This window comes from Mastacembelus armatus, chromosome 9 (genome assembly GCF_900324485.2).
Source record: "Mastacembelus armatus chromosome 9, fMasArm1.2, whole genome shotgun sequence".
Taxonomy (NCBI): domain Eukaryota; kingdom Metazoa; phylum Chordata; class Actinopteri; order Synbranchiformes; family Mastacembelidae; genus Mastacembelus; species Mastacembelus armatus.
In genome coordinates, this window is record NC_046641.1 from 23,793,640 (window position 1) to 23,815,461 (window position 21,822).

At 43.1% G+C, this 21,822-nt stretch overlaps 2 protein-coding genes across 4 annotated transcripts in view; one reads left to right on the top strand and one right to left on the bottom strand.

Moving 5' to 3' along the window:
* Nucleotides 1-142: 142 nt before the first annotated feature.
* ptgesl (prostaglandin E synthase 2-like) lies at nt 143-3,668 on the bottom strand. The gene is made up of 7 exons (XM_026320663.2): nt 3,341-3,668; nt 2,794-2,982; nt 2,529-2,584; nt 2,208-2,360; nt 1,919-2,119; nt 1,678-1,825; nt 143-1,309 (listed from the first exon to the last, which is right to left on the bottom strand). Exons 1-7 carry the CDS (start codon nt 3,629-3,631, stop codon nt 1,181-1,183), a joined length of 1,167 nt encoding a protein of 388 aa, XP_026176448.1. The 5' UTR covers nt 3,632-3,668; the 3' UTR covers nt 143-1,180.
* A 5,536-nt stretch (nt 3,669-9,204) lies between these two features.
* Nucleotides 9,205-21,822, top strand: part of LOC113138487 (ral guanine nucleotide dissociation stimulator) — a 43,164-nt gene continuing 30,546 nt past the window's right edge. The window contains exon 1 of one of the 3 annotated variants that reach the window (XM_026320970.1): nt 9,205-9,766. In XM_026320970.1, coding sequence (XP_026176755.1) covers nt 9,746-9,766 — 21 coding nt within the window. In that variant the 5' untranslated portion in view covers nt 9,205-9,745. Of the gene's footprint in view, nt 9,767-16,062; nt 16,247-21,630; nt 21,769-21,822 lie in introns of those variants that run through there. The other 2 variants (XM_026320969.1, XM_026320968.1) reach the window with 2 other exon arrangements.

Here is a 21,822-nt window from a genome sequence, read left to right on the forward strand (position 1 = left end):
AACTTCATCAGCAGTTCACTGAAAATGTCTTTAGGTTTATCTTTTTAACTTGTAAGAACAATTTTCAAATGGAGAGAAAAAGTCACTTGGATCTGTTTTAATTTCTAAAAAGAAACAGTCGTTAAAGTCACATCTCAATTTGTTGATTATTGAACAACAAACACTCTTTAGCTTTTTACAATACGCACAGTATATTTTAATACAGTTAATTCTGAAATGTCATCTTTAATTTGCATATTAAGTACATTCAAACTGGCAGCTCATGTTTTCTTCAACCACAAAGAGAAAGAACAGGGCAGCTCCTCACTGCTGCACAGATCCTGGATCAGTTACATCAGAAATACAAAACCATGGAGGAGAGAAATCAAAGTAAGTTTTATAGAGACCAAACTGCTGTGACGTTAAAGTTCAGGTAGAAACATGAACCTTGAAGCATGAAACAGCCCATGGAGAACAAGACAAATAGTTTAAACGTTCTCTTACCTGTTCCCCTCAAATACTTGAAGCCTTTAAAGTGGTGATTACTCCAGTCCTCAGCTGAAGCTAAATTTGGACAGTTAATTTGGTTTTTGACCTTTAGAAGAGGTTTTTAAAGAGAACAGGCAAAATCTGTGGAAAACTACTTGAAATAGATCTGCACCTATTTTAACAAAAATAACATCAGCAGGCAGTTTTTACACATCAGTACAGAAACTGTGCAGACTAGCTAAAGGAGATCCTCGCCCATCACAAAACAAAAATCACACGTTTGCAGGAAACTGACATTAATGTTCCTGATTTGCTCTTTTACTTCACCGTTGGTTAAGTGCCTTAAACCTGCAAACAAGGTACAGTATGATTTAATGATGCTGTCGCAGCTCCGACCGTTCGCCTGTAGAACAGATTTGATGGTTCCACCTCAAAGCAGCCAGCTTATTAAAAAATGAGAATTAAATATGTGGCGACAGTATTTTCATGTATGAGTTCTCTTTATCTAGATCAATGTCAGCAGCTAACCCATTCATACTAATCAGCAGGTTTAAATTCAGGGCAGTAGTGACTGTTCTCAGACGTTCTCTCTGATGCCGGTCACTTTCCTTTCTGGAGGTTTCGTGTTCGGTGTGTTTGAGACTGGAAACACTCAGTCTCTCTGTGGTCTCCTTCACCTTCCCGGCTCGGCTCGGCTCGGCCTGGCTCGGCTTCATTTTCGGCCCTCGTGGTTGAGCGTCGCTCTCTCCATGCGTCTGTACCAGTGTTTGACTTTGGTGTTCTCCATCATGTCATCAAACGCCTGCAGGCCCTCCATCACTCTGAGGACGCCAAACACCGCCTGCACACACACGACAGGGAGAGGTCGGGAAAATAAAAGGTTTATATTTCATTTTATGTCATCACGTTTTTTAATCTAAAATCTTAGTCTGAAAAGTAACTTTAGCTCAAACTATCAAACAAATGCGATAAGAGAAGTTTTATGCTGTAAACAGCAGCATAAAATGGAAATACCTCAAAAAGTACCTCTAAATTGGGTCCACCACACTTAAGATACTCGTTACCGTAATGTGCTAATAAACAAGACTGGAGTCAGCAGTCACCTACTAACATGTGAACCTTTGATACTGCACAAGGTCAAACCCAGAAAACCTGAGTGTAATGGAACTTCTTGTCACATAGTTCAGTCAGGACGTTTGGGGGTAGAACCTGCAGAGATGCACAGGTGTGTTCCCTCACCAGGTCCGCCAGGTTGGGGTGGTCTCCCCCCATGAACTTCCTCTCCTTGCCGATGGCTGCCACCCAGTCGTTGACGGCCTTGTAGAGATCTTGTCTGACGTCGTCCTGCAGGTTGTGCCTGTTGGGTTAAAAATCGATACTCGTCCATCCAAACAATAATCTAACGATCAAAACTCAGGTCCAGAGGGATATTTCTCCACATTTCACTCACCGACTTTTCAACCTTTTGGAGATGAAGAACATGGCCGCGGCGCCGACATACTTGGCAAAGAAACCTTCAAAATTTCCAAACTTTCCCTCACGTACGATGTAGTCAAAGGAGGCCAGGGCCTCGCCGGTGGTTCGGTACACGTTGGGAGATATGAGGTGCACCAGCCAGTCGTCAGCCCACGCACGCCACTTCATCTCCTCTCTGAGAACAGGAACAGAAATGCTGACGGTTGATTTCCATCTGTGCCACCTGATGGTAGTTTGGGTTTGAGTGCCAGGTCTGGACTTACTTCTGCATTTCCTTCACGGGGTAAACTGCCAAAGTGTCAGCCTCGCTGAGCATCAGCCAGTACTTGTTGTTGTGCTCTATCACCTCCTTCCCTTTGTCGTTCACAGACTTCATCTCGGGGTAGCAGCGAATGATCTCAGACATGCTTTTGTCCCTGGAGGTCAAAGGTTCACATTTAAAACAGCAGAAGAACCACAATACAAACACATACAGTCTCTTGTGACTCTGCTCTAGTGTTTAATATAAGCAGTGACGTTCTGCAGTGGCGTGGTTTGATGCCAGGCAGTTTAATTCTAATCATATGTAGGAAGCGCTGACGTACTTGTTGATTAAATAAGTCCCGAGGGAGCTGATGATGACAGATGAGTCATTCAGTTGCTGCAAAACAGGGAAAAGAAAAGAGGGTGTCTCTGAACAGGCTGCACATTTATGAAACAAGAATAATACAAGGACGTTTCTGCGTTTCAGCAGGACGGCATTTTGCTTTTCAGAGTAAAAAGTGTTTAATCGTCTCGGTCGTGTTGAATCTTTGCCTGCAGGTCGTGAAGATGTTCGTACAAAACGTTCTTGCCGGCTGATCATCTTACCACGTCACCGTCCACCATCAGGATGGGCACTTTTCTGTAGGTCGACCACTTGATCTCCTGCCTCATCACCGGGTTCACCTCCACGATCTCGTACGGGAGCCCGTGGTAGTCCAGGAAGGCCCGCACCTTGCTGCAGAACGGGCAGGTCTTGTACTGGTACAGAGTCAGCTTCAGGCCTCTACCTGGGACCTGGAATAAGCCATGGACTGAAGTCGAGCCCCCGTTTTTTTTAAATTTCATTTACCAAATTTTACATTTTACCAAATGTGATTTAAGAGGAAAGGAAATCCACACTGAGGTCAACGACCTCTTTCAGCTGTGCACCATGGAAACAGATTATAAGATCTCAGTGATTTAAAACATTACATCATTTATAAACACAGCTGCTTAAAATACCAAAACATTTAGTCAATTATCAAAATAACAGCTGAGTATTTTTCTGTTGATCGAATAATTGATTAGTTTGCTCCAGCTCAGGTGAGCCTCTGCAGACAGGTGAGGTCAGACCAGGCCCACCTGTCAGTCACCGCAGGTGAACCGGACTCACCTGGGGCTGCTCCTCGGCCCGGTGCTGCTGCACAGAGAGCTTCACGGTCTGATACAGACCCAGACCTCCACCGAGCAGGAAGGCGCAGCTCAGCACCCTGCCCCCCCCACTCCGCACAGAGGACAACAGTTTGGACCGGACCCCTGCTCCACCGGTACCGTACGCCCTACTAAACTCGGGTGCGCTTCTTTTCCCTGCCAGGTAGGAGACTGTCCCGGGCCGGCGGGCGGCTGGAGACTCCAAAACCGACCAGCCGACCTTACCTAGAGCTCTGGCGCAGGCGGCTGCCATGTTGGAGTTACACAAAGCCCCACAATGCACCGCGAGAGAGGCGCTTAAAGGGGTTGTCCTGAGGTGCTGCGTGTTGCACCCATGGGTGCAGGAAGGCAAAAGGCTCGTCACAGTCTGGATGGAAGGTCTCTCAAAAGACCAAAAAAGAAAAGGAGAAGTGCGCTAAAACAACCACAGACACAAAAAGACATGAGATAAATGTTTTTATTTGGGTGATTCTAGTTTAAACTGAGGATTGATTGTGTAAAACACCTGCAGTGACACGTGGTGTTTAAAAAGCTGCATTAATGTTATATTATAATATTATAACATGTTTACATTCCTTCCTGATTAGTGACTGACAGCAAACGTAAACAACAATAATAACTAATACAGCCCCAATTCAAATCTGCTGTAGAACAAGAACAGTCCCATCTTTGTATGGATCTGTTCTTAATGTGATCGCTGTTCCTCTTCAGATGCTCATCATCATTTTCGTCACTGACGGACAGACTGCACATATTGTGAGCTGAGTCTGAATATTCCTGTCAGGCCCCTAGGTTGCTCAGAGGTGGGTCAGTAACTAATTAACCAACATTGTGTGTTTTTTTTATTTAATTTCAGTGTATCCACATAAACCACAAGAACCTATTTTGGTATCTGCTTGAAATAAACTGGAGGCGCTTAATAGTCGTACCAAGATGCTCCTGCTTGGACTCAGGCTGTTTGAAGAGGCTGAGAAAGAGTTGAGACAGGTGGCTGATGATGATGATGATGATGATGATGATGAAGGGTGGGGCCAGTGCTGGGCGGCTGTGATACTCCACAATCAGGTTGTACCTCTGGAACTTCCAGAAGATGTCGGTTTCTGTTGTGAGCCTAAGCCTTGATTTGATTTCTAATACCAATACACTGTATGTGCAGGCCTATATGCTTTGTGGGCTTTCATATCATTTTTCATTTGATAGAATATGATTTGTGTAACTGTTTAGTTTTGTTATGACAGAAATGAAAATAGTACATATATATACTTTCTTTTGACAGTATTTGAACCTTTTGGTAGTAAGAATGGGGCCATCATTTGCATAATAAACATATTAAATCAGTTTCAAATTTAGTTTTTGTGCTATTGTAAAGTTTCCATTTATGTCAATATATTCCACCTGTGAGCAGTTCAAGGTCTTTGAGTCTTTAATAATCATGTTCAGCTGTGTTCAACCATTAGCTCTGTTAGAGATTAGTGCTGCTGTCATGCTTAAAAACTGCACCAGTAGGTGCATCAGGAACAAGTGACTGGTCCCTTGACAACAACAAACAAAGAACAAACCGAGGGAGGTACTATGGTAACTAACTAATTAACCAACTAAACAACCAGCCAGTAGAGTGGACCGATAAGATGCCAAACCACATATTTGGTGTGGCTACACATTTAAAATCCATTTAGGATCAGCACTATCGCAATTGTTCCTGTCAGATTGATTTCAGTTCAGTGTAATTAAGAAGCATAATTACTCAAGAAAAATGTGGTGATTTTTTTGCTCCTCTATCGAGGACGCCTGACCTTCTGATGACCTAAATTATTTGAAAGTAGAGCTGAAAGTTTCTGTAAACTAGATCTGAAGATAAATCACATGCTTCACACTTACTATTACTATTAGTAATCAAGTGTTTCTCGTGCTCACTAAATCTAAACAATGAAATCTACAATGATTCTGCATGAATATCAATAAAATAGCCCCGATTATCTAAAATCTCTACATGACTGACATTATACAAATAACACAGTGTTAGTGTGCAGTTGCAATCAGAAATATTCAACCCCCCAAAGATTTTAAAGATTTAGCAATTAAAAGTTTTTTCAAAGATCGAAATTCTGTTTTGGATGACTTCTTTATGAGTTGAGCGATGCATAAAATCAACACAGAAAATGATGTAGTATCTGTGTGTAACAGTGTATTTTGTCACAATGCAACCACAGGGGGGCACAATCCAGTGGCTTCATGTGCCGGTCCCAAGTCCTGGTAAATGCAGGGGGTTGTGTCTGGAAGGGCATCCGATGTGAAATTTAAGCCAAATCAAACATGCGAATCATAAGTACGACTTCCATACCCTGATCGGTCACAGCCCGGGTTAACAACGACCGCCACTGGTGCCGTTGACCTACAGGGTGCCAGTGGAAATTGGACTGCTGTTGGTCGAAGAAGGAGAGGAGGAAGGCGTGTTCGTAGGCAAAGAGAGAAGAGTAAGGGCAGGAGTGTAGGACTTAGAGTAGGGACTTTGAATGTAGGGACTTTGTCAGGGAAAACTAGAGAGTTGGCTGATATGATGGAGAGAAGAAAGGTGGATATCTTGTGTGTTCAGGAGACCAGGTGGAAAGGTAGCAAGGCCTATAGATTAGGAGCAGGGTTCAAGCTGTTTTATCATGGTGTGGATGGAAAGAGGAATGGAGTAGGAGTGATCCTGAAGGAGGATTTTGCTAGGAATGTTCTGGAGGTGAAGAGAGTGTCAGATAGGGGGATGAGTCTGAAGCTGGAAGTTGAAGGTGTGAAGTTGAGTGTTGTCAGTGGTTATGCCCCACAGGTAGGATGTTGGTTAGAAGAGAAGGAGAAATTCTGGAGGGAGATGGATGAGGTGATCCAGGGTACCCCTAGTGGTGAGAGAGTGATGATTGGGGCAGACTTCAACGGACATGTTGGTGAGGGAAACAGAGGTGACGAGGAAGTGATGGGTAAGTTTGGTATGTAGGACAGGAATGCAGAGGGACAGATGGTGGTAGACTTCACAAAAAGGATGGAAATGGCTGTAGCGAACACATTTTTCCAGAAAAGGGAGGAGCATAGGGTGACATATAAGAGTGGAGGCAGGAGCACACAAGTTGATTACATCTTGTGCAGACATTCCAACCTGAAAGAGATTGGTGACTGCAAAGTAGTGGCTGGGGAGAGTGTAGCCAGACAGCATAGGATGGTGGTGCTTGAGGTTCTCTCTGGGAGTGACGAGGATGGATAGGATCAGGACTGAGGACATCAGAGGGACAGCTCATGTTAGATGGTTTGGAGAAAAAGCCAGGGAAGCCAGATTGAGATGGTTTGGACATGTTCAGAGGAGGGACAGTGAATACATTGGTAAAAGGATGCTGAGGTTAGAGCTGCCAGGAAGGAGGCCTAGAGGAAGACCAGAGAGGAGGTTCTTGGATGTAGTGAAGGAGGACATGAGGATAGTTGGTGTGGGTGAGGAGGATACAGAGGATAGGGTTAAATGGAGGCAGATGATTGGCTGTGGTGACCCCTGAAGGGATCAGCCCAAAGAAGAAGAAGAAGTAATCTAAGATCAACAAGTCTCCTGCAGCACTTTGTCCTTTCAAAATAAAAGCCTTTTTATTGGTTTATTTCAAAATAAAAGTAAACAAACACTAATATGAGTTTAAAATGAACTTTGCCCATTGGCATACAGCTTTAGACACTGATTTAGGATGTTTTCAATGTAAGCCAAGGTGTCTTCTCCCAGGAGGCCATGTCCAGCCTTTCACAATAAAATTCTACAGTTATTTGTAGGAAGTTATTACACCTTAGGAAACTATTATGAACATTTAAAATAAAGTTAAGATTGTAATCTAAGATTATATAATTCTTCTGCACCACTTTGTCATTTCAGAATAAAAGCCTTCTTATAGCATTCTTTCAAAAAAAAAAAAAAAAGTCAACAAATACTATGAGCTTAAAATTGACTTTGTCTATTGAGATCCAGGTTTAGGCACCAACTGAGGCCATTCTAAATGTTACCTTTGCTGTCTTCTCCAAGCCAGAAATGTTTGTACTTCCACAATAAAAGTCTACAGTTATTTACAGGAAGATACTGCAGTATTCCAAAGCATAACAAATAATCAAAATTAAAGTTCAGATCTTAACTCAAGGTGACATGAGTCTCCTGCAGCACAGTGTCTTTTCAAAATAAAAGCCTATTTACGTCATGGTTTCAAAATAAAAACAAAGAAATGGCAAAATTTGCTCTTTTCCAGTACATTTTTCCCTTCCAGCCTTTTAAGCAATGCAAATCAGTTTATCCTTTATTCATACTTCTTTATTCCTTCATCTCTTCCCTTTTCTTTTCTTCCTTCTTCTCTTCTTTCTCTAACAAAGCATTCCTTCAAATATTCCTGGTTTGGTTACGCATCATTTACACTGGAGTTTTTGGTTTTATTACAATTTTTTTTTTTATTTTTTTTTTTACAGTTTTACATTTCAGCTTCCAGGATTCTTCAGCATTGCATTTCAGCCTTCAGCTTATTCAGCAATGCACTTCAGCCATTTTCAGCATTGTTGGGCAGCTTTATTCAGCTTTCAGCATTCACACGCATTTTCAGCAGGAAATGCATTTGTCTAGTTACATGTGTGGTTGTGATGTTTATGTGCATGAGTGTGTGTGGAACTATGGGCTGGATAGCCTCTTATTTGGTAAATAAATAACAACAATAAATCAATCAGTAAATAACTACATCAAGATAAATGTGTGACCCTTCAGTCTGGCTGTATCGTCTCTATGTAGGAAGGTGGGGGCCTTTACAAGTCTGTGCCCAGGGGCCCATTGTGTCATAATCCCTCAAAGACTGCACAATACAACTGCAAAGATATTTATACATTATATAGGTTTCTTTTGTGTTTCTCAATACACCCAATTTTTATCTTGTACATTTTGTACACTTTGCTATGTAGGTTTTTAATATACACTACCAGTCAAAAGTTTGGACACAGTTTCTCATTCAATTCAGTGGTAATGTGTGTCCAAACTTTTGACTGGTAGTGTATGTGAAGCAATCTGTGTTCTCATATCCTGGTAAATACTTATGTATTTTTTTACTCTTGCATTGTATGCTGTGTGTCTATACCTTTCTGCTGTGACAAAGACATTTCCCAGTTGGGATCAATAAAATACATCTATCCATCAATTTAAATATCTATCTATGACTGGGACAAAAGGCAGTTTCCCTTAACTGGAAGTCAGTATTAAATATTTATATTTATTTATTACATTTAAACGATGGTGTGTTCAAGAGCGTCTGTGCTGCCTTTGCGTCGTGATACGTGTGGTGCGTTCAGGAGCGTCGTTGCTCTGAGACGCTCTTATTTGTCCGAGCGCAGCAGCGTCTTGTGAAAGCGGAGATTCCCTCAGCGGCAGCATTAGCGGCAATAGTAGCGTTAGCGGCAGCATTAGCGGCAACAGTTGCGGTAGCGGCAATAGTAGCGTTAGCGGCAGCGGAAACAGCAACGGCAGCATTAGCGGCAATAGTAGCGTTAGCGGCAGTATTAGCGGCAATAGTAGCGTTAGCGGCAGTATTAGCGGCATAATTAGCGGCAATAGTAGCGTTAGCGGCACCATTACCGGCAATAGTAGCTGTAGCGGCAGCGGTATCAGGAGCGACAGCAGGAGCGGCAATAGTAGAGGCAGCGGCAACATGAGCGACAGGGGCGGCAATAGTAGCGGCAGCGGCAACATGAGCGGCAAAAGTAGCGGCAGCGGCAAGATAAGCGGCAGCAGGAGCGGCAATAGTAACGGCAGCGGCAGCGGCAGCATCATCCATTTAAGCATCAGTGGTCAAACCAGCACATCTACCCCGGACTGCCCGCTCTTCACTGGGATGTCGTCGTCGAGCATCGGCGAGGATTTGCTCTGGGGAGCCGATGCCGGAGGACGCCTTTCCGCCGTGCTTTGTGGAGCGTGACTGGAAGGGATGGATGAGGTCTGGAGGGGACAAATACAATTTTGATAACCGCTGTTGGGTTTAGCGGGCTAGCGCTAGCACGTTTAGCTAACGTTAGCTAGCCCTCAGCTCGCCGCTGGTTGTCTTCTCCCCCCCCCCTTCGTCACTGCCCGATGACCCCGTGAATAAACAACCCTCAGCGGCTTTTTGTACCAATACGGAGACATGCCGGGGTCGCTGAGGACATTTCTCTCAAGGGTAAAGCGCCGCAGATGTCCACCAGCCCTCCAGCGTTAACGCTAGTTAGCTAGCTTAACCGTTATTTTCCCCGTTAATTTGTTTTGTCGCTGGTCCGTGAAGAAGAAGATGTTGGCCGAGGAGGAGCGCGTCTAACGGGGAGCCTGAACTCGCTCCATGAAGGTCATGATACTGGGAGAATGATCATGCTGGAAAAACAGGTAAGGCATGGGCTGACAGCATCCAGGCACACCTGGGCTAATTTGCATATTAAGTGGGACTCGGTTTGTGCGGTGGTTTTTCCACCTGTGCTCATTTGCATATTAATTAGGCTGTTTTTTCTAATGATGACCCTGCTCCATTTATTCGCCCTCATCACCCACTCCCTCCTTCTGTTCCACCTGCTATTCTGCAAAATATATGAAATTTAGATATAGTGGGAAATGCTTATTATATCCAGTGGACCATTGTTTTCTTCTTTCAGTTATTTAGGAATGACATAAAACAAATAAAAGCAGCTGGGAGAATACATCTTTGGATTTATGCCTAACCGTAATCTTGTAAACAGTTTCTGGTTTATTGGCTCTGCTGTTAATCAGCAGATCCTTTCAGAAGTCAGTGCTTGATCTGCTTTTCTCTTTTATATCGCTGTAAATCAAAAAGCTTTGGTTTTTGGATAGAGCAAGATGCTTCATCGCTTTAGGAGCTGGTGATAATGGTAATATCATGGTTCCTCAGCTGATCTGCTGCACATGTCCCCTCTCAGTATAACCTTCCTCCCTGCTGAAAGTCGACCTCTCTCTCCAGCTGCTATGTGGTTTTACAAACGCACCTCGGTAATTGGGATTTTAGTGATTTGTCTGTCACACACAACACCTGCCAATAGGAGCACACTGTTATGAATTAGTTTTTTTTAGTCATTGAGGCTGCAGCCAAATGCATCATTTAATGTAATATCAACAGTTAATGTCCTGTTGCATAGCAAATAACTGGAAGGGAGCTTTTTCTCTTGACCGTTGGGCTTTCCTCTATAATAATACAAGGTCTTGACCTTTTTATGTAAAATGCCTTGAGATTATTTTTTATTGATGCTATATGAATAAATTGAATTCAAGTAACTGAGTTGCTCAAGAACTGTGATTTAGAGTTTTTTCCATTTTCTACTTTACTAAATTTCAGAGGGATTTATTAGATTTTTTTTTTTTACTCTGCTACATGTAATTGATTTAATTTTTAACCTCTAGCTACTTTTCAGAAACAAAAGTTAAAATTTATATTAGTGTTTTTTTTTAACCATTTTGATATGTGATAAATTACAAAAACAGTATCTAGTTGGGGTCTGTCATTGCAGATGTCTCAATCAAACCAAAGGTTACTCAGTGACTTATTATTGATTATCAGCAATAATGACTTACAGCTAATATGACAACATCTTGGCCTCTGAGGAATGGAAAAAAAATCATATCTTTAAGTATTTTGAAATCTAACCATTAAATGTTAATATGGTCCCATCTGTTGGTCCATCGGTTCAGACTCATTAGGTTTTGCTCTCGGCGGCAGACTGGAAGCTGTAGAGTTCAAAACATCGTCTGTCCAACGACTGTGGGGTCAGGGGGTGTGAGGGGGTTACTTCCTTTTGTTTACTCCCACAGCAGCATCACTGACCATAAACAAAGCTGACACATTAATAATACATCACGTTAATAATACAACACAGCTGCAGAGACGTGACGTGTTTGTGCAGAGCAGACTGTTGTTTTGTCAGTTAACCCATTACTCACTCTGCAGAAACTTTATCAGTTTCTTGTCATATGTTTAATGTTGACTAATTGTTTTCTTCTTCCAAAGACATGCCATTCACATTAGCTGGAAAGTGCATGTAGGTGTGAATGTGTAATGCCCACTGCATGCTGGGATATGCTGCAGCCCTTGTGTCACTCTGAACGGAGTGAGTGTGTATAGAAAATGGATGGATGTATTCAGTTTCTCCTGCTTTTTCAGATTTTAATTTAATTCCTGATATTTTGGGGAATTATCAGGACAGCAGTGTGATATGTCAATAAATCCATGCAGTTGGTAAATAGTCCTAAGCCTTATCTACCCTGTGTGGCAATAAACATGTATGAAAAAGCGTGACATGCTGTGTAGAAACTCTGATCAAGTAAACATGATGAATTGGTGTCAAAGGTCGGCTCTGAGCAGGATGAGAGCAGCTGCTTCAGGATGTTCAGGCTTCCCACTGACTCGGTTTAAAGGGCTTGTTTAGCCCAGCTCCCAAACACATCGTCTGCATTTCTCTGTAAACAACCTTTTCTTATTCTTCTTGTCTCCCTCAATGAAAATCCTGTTTCCTTTCACTGCTGGTACTGATGTTTTCCCTCTGTTGAAACATGTACTTGGCTTTTTTCACTATTGTAGGGATTGTAGATAACGCTGTAAGCTTTCTGCTGCTGCCCGGCGCTCCTAAACCCCTACGCTCTTGAGGCTTGACTTCGCTCCAAGCATATCTTGACTTCTTTGTCTGATGGAATGTGACAAGAATCAGACATTTTTCTCCATTTTTTAGTCCCGAGGGTTTTTCCTTTTCCTTTTCTGTTTTTTTTTTTTTTTTTTTTTTTCAGAAGCATTTACTCGCATGTGTCCTTGAAATCTCTCTGCACTGTGGGGGAACGTACGAACAGTGCACAGCACTTGGACTTGTAGCTGAGTGTTTCTGAGTTTTACTCTGCTTTGTTCAGTCAAACAGCTCAGACTTGTTTCTCTAATCTGCTCTTTAAGGCAACAGTCCACATTTGTAATTTCCAAGTGAGCGGATCAGATGTGTGTGTGTGTAGACACTGTAATATTTTGCAGACGTGTTCGTGCTGACCGAAGGCAAGTTTCCATCCAGAAACTCTTACAGAAAGATGAAGTCTGGCTGCTGCTCGTTCTGCCTGTTCATAGATGGGTTTTTTTTTTTTCTTCAGTTGTTGTTTTCTGTCTTCGTGGTACAAAACAGACTCAGCAGCAAAGCAATTAGCAGTTTAAGATTGAAGTCTTTATTCTTTGAGATTTGTTTGACGGCTCATCCAAAAGAATCACCTGCAGATGAATCACATATTTAGTTCAGTATCATGTTCAAATCTGTGTGAAAGCATAGACCTTGTGGTTCATTTAAATGGGGGGGGCACAAAAAGTCACCTGGCCAATCATGCACATGCCAGCGTACATTTCTGGAACATGAATGTTGTATTTCTGCTGTTTACTTCAAGAGCCGGACCAAAGACGAAACAGCTGCTGCCGTGAAAACTTTCCAGAGCTGTACAGTCCTGTCTGAGTGTTACAACTCACTCTGCTGGGTTTGGTCTCTAATCAGCTTTAAACGCACAAATACGTCCCTCCGGTCGGACTTTCTGGGTCCTGTTTCATGGTTTCACTTGTACGTGTAGCCACGCACACCCGTCAGCACAGACTCCTGTGTTTCTTCACGCAGGCCAGATAGTCTGTATGGGCGCAGCCTAAATCAGGACCAAAATAACAATAGCATGACTCTGAGCTGAACATAATTCATGCACTGGCTGATGTTTAGTCTATTGAGGCCAGAAGGAAAAGAAGCTATTGCACAGACTATTACAGGGAAAGTCACCTTAGAAACCGTTGCAAAGAGAAACGTCCTGGATGTTAAATTTGATGCTCTGATATATCCAGGCCTGAATGACAAATTATTAGACTACAAGCCCTTTTTCTGGAAACCTCACTGTGGAGGTCACATACATTATCTCCTTTGTATAAGTGCCAAATGACTTCACACATGCTTTTGTTTTATTATGGTATTTAAAATTAGGTTGTTAGCTTATGATCTGGTGTAAAATCATGGGACCATCTATCATCCGTCATCTAAAAGTGCCTGAGGATTGTTTTTCTCTTAAACTTTTGAGGTTTGGGTGGTTTCTCCACTAAAGCGGCTTCACAGCAGAACTAAAGCAACTGGCTGTGCTGACAAAAACACCAGATAAAATCTGCTCTGCCTGGACAAAATGTCTCTGACAAAGTCTCATGTGGATTTTTGTGACTTATTGTTCTGTTGCATGTCGAAGCTGTGATGTTTTGGACCCTCATCATGGTCTTTGAGTGGCTTTAAACTAGAGGAGATAGTGACTGCAGTCATATCAGGTTCACCGGTTGTCTCTTGCACCACCCGTCCTGTCTTTGTCCAGAGTCCACAGGAAGCGGACCTGCAGGTTGCAGCCTGGTTTCCGGTCCTTGCTGGGTATTTCTAGAGGAGGGAGGGAGGATGGAGAGCGGGGTTGGGGGGGTGGGGGTCTTACACAGCTCTATGAAGAGCCGGCTTTGCCTCCCTGTTTCCATGACGACCGCTCTCCTACAGTATTGAGCCGTGAGACGGTCTCTGCATCTGAAAGCAGTTCCCAGTGGTGTTTCGGGCCCTCTCGCTCTTCCCCTTCAGCTGCTCCTTCACTTCTTCTTCTGCTGTCTCTGTTTGTAAAAGCAGCAGCACTTCATCTTCACTCGCCGCTGTACTTTTACATCTCCACGCCAAGCATCATTTGCATTTGAATCGGGACTGAATTCTCCCTTTGTTCTGTCTTTAAATTCCCCAAGACTACAGGTTCAGACCTGGAGCCAGCACACACTTAAAATATATAACCCTGCGGTCCACCTGTGTAAATATGCAAATATTAGCCAAGTGGAAAAGATTACAGCTTTAAAATGAGGATGGAGTGACTGCTGTGCTCTTCGCTTATTGTTTGGTTTTCTTTTGCAATGCATGTTCCCAAAGACATGGTTAATAATTAGAAAACGTGGATGTTTACACTGAAGTGTACATTTGCACGATGTTGAAACACAAGAGCAAAGTGATTAAAGCAGTGTAGGTTAGTAAGACCAGAAAAATGGACTGGTGTCATAAGTGAGATAAGACAAACCACAGAGGCTTTCAGACACAAAACAGGCAGGTTTTTCACAGGTCAAAGCAAACTTACTTCCTTTCTGTCACCCTGTGAGCCATCTGGGGTAAAAGCCGTGTGACCTACATACGATGAGGTTGATGAGAAATATTGTTGAGAGTTTGCAGGAGGCAAGAGAAAGTCAAAGAAACCAAAGAAAATATTGTAGGAAGATGCCAATATGAAGTTTAGCTGAAGGGAAAGATGTTCATTGTGGGGACCCTTCACCTGCACACACAAATATATGCTGTCTTCAGGTGTCTTGTTTTGACTGATTAACTCTCCTAAATCCAAAGGTGAATTACTATATGACGAAGCAGAAACCTCACATTTGAAAAGTAGAAACCAAATATTAGTAGAAACTAAATGATTATTAAGCTGTTAAAATAGTTGATGAGCTAAACCATGAATCTGTTAGTCATTGCAGGTCAGGTTGTGTACGCAGCAAGGTTTTTATTCAACCTTTAACTAAATCTGCAAACGGAAATGTGAGTTAATGTGCATTTGTTTATGTGAATACTTGGATCATGGAGGTGAACAGTGTCCAGTTGGTGGCATCGAACCAAGATGGCAGCACAGTAATTAAAACTCAAATTGAAACTGTTGGATTCTGTTTGTACCAGTTCATCACTGTCTCTTCAGTGCTCGTTTTAATTTATCAGTCTCCCACTCATCTTTATGTCTTTCTAAAGAAATTTTGCAGTGTTGCAAGATTTTTCCACCTGAGTTTATTTTTGTTTTTGTGTTCAAGCTAAATATCTGCGTGAGAACAGGTGGGTTGAAACCCAGTTAGTGTTGGACTGACAGGTTTTCTCTGAGTCTGAGTGTCAGGCACAAAACTCCATCAAGGATTTAATAAGACTGAAGAGAAAGGTGGCAGTCTGGAGCCTTTAACAGATCTTCACAAAATAAGACAATTTCAGATGAAGCCCAGTAACGTCTGGTTTCACGTTAATGAGCGGGGAGGCTGATTCATTGATCCCCCTCAGCAGCACTCAGTCTGCCTCAGGTTTAATGGGTCCACACTGACAGTCTGGCTCTGAAGGAGCAAAACCGAGCCGGCTCCTCTCTCTTTATTAAATTGCTGCAGTATAATGAAGCAGCAGAGTCAGACGACAACTCCGAAACCCCTTTGTGTACCCGCTCCATCTCATTTGGCACAGGTTTGAATGTTTGTGTCCTCCAGCCTGAGCATGACAGAGGAGAGAGAAATCAAATAGGCTGCGGTTGTGTCATAACAGCTGAGAGCCGCTGAGCCATTGGGCAATACCTCCAGAAAGACAGAAAGACAAGAGAGCAGCTGCTGCCAGTTAAGACATTCCTTGCCGAGGGAGGACGAGGGGTAGGAGGAAGGGAGGAAAGACGAGACGAGGAAGCGGGAGGGAGGGAAACGAGGGGAGTGCAGGTTTGTTGGTGGCTGGGAAGAAGAGGAGGAGGAAGGAGGTGGAGGTGGACGGTTCCTCTTTTTTTCTGTGACACATATTTCTTGCAGTTGTCGGTAAAAGGCTGAGCGAGTGAGCAGCCGGGGGGGAGTTCCTTTCAGATTTTTTTACTTTCAGTTATATTTTTTCTACATTTTTTCTTTTCTTTTTTTTTTTTTGGTTGGTGTATGTTTGCTGCGAGCGGTCGGGCGGCTGCTGAGCGCTGCATTTGTCGTGCAGCATGGAAGCTAAGTCCCTGTTCAGCCTACACAGAGCCCTGGCTCAGCCTGTCAAGATGTGCATGTTCGATTTCCCCGTCACCATCCTGGAGGACCTGGTGAGCTCCGACATCACGCCGCCGCTGCCGCCGCCACACCACAGAGAGCTGACTGTGTGTGTGTGTGTGTGTGTGTGTGTAGTTGGGCCACATTATACTGTGTGTTTCTCTGCTTACATCAACATCTTGATGACATGTGTGTGTAGAAGTGTGTACATGGCCACTTCTGTCTGTGATAGTGTGAAGTGTGATGTACTGTGTACTACAGAGTACATGTAAGTATTTATAGTAACACGACATCCACACTGATATTTCAGGAAGACCCCGACACAAGTGTGTGTTTGTTCGGTGCCGCAGTCTGAGTGTGTGTTTCACAGTTTGTGTGTATTGTGTGTACTTGTATCTGCAGCTGTATGCATGTGTATTTGTGCACTCACACAGATGTAACTGAGTATTGTATAAGTGTTGTTGTTGTGTTTGTGGTCTACAGTGTAAAAGTTTGACTGCAGATGTAAAGTCTGACCAGAGCTGCAGCTTCTGATCCTTCTCTGCGGCATCTTTGGTTTGCATTGCTTCACACCTCTGACCCGTTAAAGGCCACATGACTCACTTGAGCAGTTTTGGGAACTTGCAGGTTACGGTACAGATTAAAAATGGAATTTTCTTAGTTTCTCTTCTGAGGCTCTTGAAGTGTTTTTTTTTTTTTTTTCCTCATCTTGACTCTCAGTTCTCCTTCAGGTTTTTTTGTGTTAACTTTCAAAATCTGTCACCTCCTGACAGCTCGATGTAAGTTCTGTTTGCTCATTTACCGACTTTAATAGCTCAGAAAACACAGCCTTGTGTTTTTGAGCTGCCACTGCCACCAAACCCTGCATGCCCAGGCAACGGTCTCCCTGCAGAGGCGGCTGTGCCCTTTGATATTCTGGCATGTTTGGTCATGTCTGTAATAATCCCACGGTGTCTAATGAACGCGCTCCTCTGTCAGCTTGTTAATAAAGACTGAAAACAACATGGAGATGCAGACAGAGCCTCTGCTGTCGTGGGTGAACATTTGATTAACTCTGTTGTTGATCAGGGAGTATTGCACAGCCTGGTATTTTGCCTGCAGGCTTGTAGTTTTTTAAAGTACTTTCTTTGAAACTGTTCTATTTGTTAATATTTTTTGCACTTTTACATCATTACATCCTCTGTGGTCGTGCTCCCCATTGTACAGTTTTGCTTTTATCAGCCATGTCTAATAGATGTTTAGACATGCAGGTGTTACACAAATCACTATTTTACAGGTTTGTGGTTTGAGAGCGTTTGAGTTTCACAGCTGTTCAAGCAGCCTTTAAACTGAGAAGAATGCAGTAGTATTTTACTGCCTGTTTTTTTTAGTTTAGACTGACTGAACATTGGTCAAAATGGTGCATTCATGTGCACTTAAAAAAATCAGATATCAGCTTTGAGTGCAGCTGAGTGTCAGTCGACTCCTCAAGTGAAACTTGGAACCTGATTTTTCTACCTGCTGCAGAGCGAAGTAAACCCTGATGCATGTCCTGCTGTTTCCAGGGTATGAACCTGGAACACTGAGCACTTTTGAACCGCATCAGCAGAGGACCTGAGGTTATTTAGAGTGAAATGTTCTCTAACAATAATATTTCATTCAATCTGGATCTCTGCAGTGCTGTCAGCTGCTGCTTTTCTCTGGGCTCTAACACCTGGTTGTGTTTCATGTGGCCTGAATTCTTGTCTGGGGTGAAGTGAAGTCACTGAACTGCCTGCTGTCAAATGGTTGAAATAAGGTGCAGCCACGTAAGATTAGCAATTGTTTAAAGTCCTCTGCTGCTGTGGAAGAGTCCAGTCCTCTGAAATCAGACTTATTGCTGCACACGGCCTGTTTTACAAACTGGGGATGTGTGTTTACCAGACAGGGAGGATGTAATGAAGAGATGCTACTGCTTGCATTATAGAAAATGTCGCATCCTGTTTTTGTTGGTGCTTAGTCAATGCGAGGGACTAAAATATATGATTTTTTTCTTCTGCAGGTTCCCCAAAAAAAAAGCCGACATACAAGAGCAATCTTGAAAATGGAAAAATAATATAATTAATTGATCAACAAAACTTGAATATATTCCATAAACAGATAAAACGATTTTAGCTAATCTTTAAGCAAATAATTCTGACATTTACTGGTTCCATTTTAAATGTGTGGGTTTAACCTGAACATCCAAAACAAGACTTGGACTCAGAAATTGCAACTTGCTACTGGCTTTTGAAAAACAGAGAAAATAATCACTAGATTAATGAAAATAATTGATAGTTGCAGCCCTTTTCTGCACAGAAATGTCAGTTCCATTATGCTAGTGCCATTCATCGTGTTGCATGAGTCCACAGTATTACTTTGCTTGTGGCTGCTGGCAGTGGCCAAAAGAAAAATGTAAAGATTTGACACTGTTGTGTTTAGTCTAAATTTATAGCTGTGAGCTCTGAACGGCTGTGATCAGTGATGAAACGGGTCAGGAAACCACATGTACAGAGATCTTATTGGTTGTTGAACGAACAATGATGATAAAACAATCAGCTGTCAAGCGATTGAGCCGTCAAACCTCCAGTTAGCTGAGAGGAAACAAATGCTTGTCTGCAGACTTGGTGATAATATTCACTGTGAGCGCTCAGTGAGTGTTGACTTGAATAAGCGTTTTGTTGGTGAAACTGTTGCACGGTTACACTCCTGCCATGGGCTCTTATTGTTTTTAAGAAGAGCAGTGTGCAGAATTTCTTCCTCAGGCAGTAAGGGCTCTGTTAGACCTCAAACTTAACTTCCACTCAGGCTGTGACGCCTCTATGATAGATCTGATGCTGATCTGGGTCACTGGGCAGAAAAAGTTTCAGCAAACAAACATCAGAGTTCACAGGGAGTCGAGCAGGTGGGCAGAGGTCTGAAAAGGGCAAGCAAGAGTCAGACAGAAGTGAATAAGTAGACAGAAGGCTAAAAGCTACAGCTCGCAAAGCACAGAAGACAAGGGCGGGTACAGTTTGTATACAGGGAATATGAAGAGGGAATTGGGAGCAGGGGTGCAGGTGGATGTGACAGGGATGTGGAAAGGTGGGGACACGCTGGGGACAACTGCTGGACAGGGAGTGGCAGCATTTAGCTTCACTATTTTTGTGTTTCCTCTGTTGTTGTTTCTTTGACTCTCGCAGAACTGGCCTCGGTCACCGGAAACTGGTTTGTGTCCTGGAATTGTTCAGCTTCATTAAAAAGACGAAGGAGAGGACTCAGGTCTGGTGATACAGCAACGGAAACATACTACAGATCTATTTACATTTTGTGCTACTCTCTATTTGACAGTTAGTACTTTTCACATGAAGCTTTTCCACAATGTGGACTGTATGTTTTCCAAAATATGCGGTCAGTTAAATGCCAATGGTTACCAGTTACTAATCTAGTTAACCAGTGTTAAGTAGTTCAGACCAGTTAAAATGAGCAGCTACAGCAGCACATGCTTCTCATTGATACATCAATAAAACATTTTAATAATGTTGGATATGTCCATGCACGAGGAACATTTTACTGCAGAGCTGCATTTTTACTTAAGTGCAATTTCAAATGCAGGATTGGATTTTTACTGGAGTATTTTTGTACTAATGTAACGGTACTTCTGAGTAGATGTGCCATCTGAAATCAGTGCTGTTGACGGTGCAGAAAGTTTACGTGCTCGCTTGTTTTATTGGTTTGGTGGAAATGGCTGAAAGCAGAGATGCAGCCAGGCGTTCGTGCAGGTTTGGTACCAGACTCCTGGAGCTGGCAGGCAGGAAGAAGCAGCAAATGACCATTAAAGTCAACTGAGCCAAGTGAAAAGATGAAAGTCGTTTAGATGACAGATGTTATTAATTCATCAGTAAGAACTGCAGAGTCATTGCACTGACAGTGTAATTTCCAGGTTTGTTTGTCAGCTGAGGCGACGGTTGTCAGGTGGCCTTAGAGCTGCTCTCCCAGTGCAGCCCCAGTTGGCATGAGAACGTATTTTTAAATGCCAGGACCTCGGAGGAGCACCTGAATGGCTCTGCTGGCTGAAATAATGGCAGGGAATAAATTCAGAGGCTGCTGGAGGCAGCTCAGAGACAGGCCGGCCTCACTTCACTGGGTGTGAATGGGAAGCTGCTTCTGGTCTTTGTCTCTTATTGGGAAACTCGCTTGTGGGGTTTATTTCCCAGTGCAGTGGAGCAAGGCGTCTGTGGGTCTGTGGAAGGAAAATCCAGTGTCCCCTTGGATGATTTAGATCTCATTAACCTGTGATGGTCAGCTTTAGTGTCTGTTGTTCATTGTTGGCAGATCAGCCACAGTGTTTGTGATGAATTCAAAAGCTAAATGACTTTTAAACCATTTGGTGGCTGTGGACTGCTCAGGCAATAATTATTCAGCAATGTGTGTATGAAATATTTAGTACTGTGCAAATGTTTTGGTCACTGTGATGTTTAGATTCTTGTCCATGGTTCGTTTTGCCGCAAGACGAGTCCAGACATCCAGCAACAGGAGTCCTGCAACTAATACTGATTAGATTTTCTTCTCTCTGCTGCACTTGAATGTTTAATACAAACTCTTCCTCACATTATTTTTCAAAGCATCCTCACTTGGCTATTACTGCCTGTGTGTATTCGTACTGTCCCACACACCTGCCTCTGTCCCTGTTCATCCTTTCTCATCACATGCGGCTGCTTTGCATTCTGATGCTGAAAACGCTCCTCGCTTGATCGTTTTTGCCCGAGGCAAACTGAGCTGCAGGTGTTAAAGTCCTCTCAGGTACCACAGCAGCTGTTTTCAGGTGATTGTCTCTGGATGTGTCCTGCTGTTTTCCTGCACCAGTTGTTTATTTGTTAGTTCTGGTAAAGCACATTTTAATGCGAGCATTTGGAAACAGAGAGAAACAGGAAACTACATCGATCTAAGAAACTGTCGTATCTAAATATCACAGCAGAGTGATATTTTTTCAACTGGCAGGTGTGTTACTTCAGAGTTTGAATTTATTGGACGATGCAGGAGGTGAATGATTGATCTGCAGCGTTCTCATAATGGCTGTTCTTCTGTAGAGTAAACAAACTGGAGGTGATTCCCTGCTTTGCTTAGTCAGGAAAGTCCCTTTGAATTTCATTGCCTCATCTTTTGCTTTTGTTTTCTGTCCAGCTGGTGTCATCACAGTGTTGTTGTGCTGCTGGTTTGACAAGGTTTCACTTCACCTCTGACAGACACATGGACCTGCTGAGCTCCTGGAAACTCGTTTTCTTCTTCCCAGCAGAAGTTAATGTTTTCTAGTGTTGTTCTTCCCGTTATTGACACAGCTGGTAAAGTAAACATGTATGGACAGAGCTTCAGCTGGGGTAAGCCCAATCTGTGACGAGGGGAGTGCTAGCACTGGAGTCTCGTATTTGGGTTTCTGCTCCAGGACTGAGTGGATCTCAAGGTTTCTGGTCTGGTTCTGAGTGAAGCTGTGATGTCGTGCTGGAGCCGGTGGACCTGTGGACTGCTGGTCAGGTCAGGTGTTCACTGGGATGGCGAGGATTATTACCAGCAGACACTCAGGAGACGAGGAAGCAAACAGGTTGGATGATTTTTATCCAGCGAGTCCAAACGTTTAGATCCTGAGCTGCTTGTG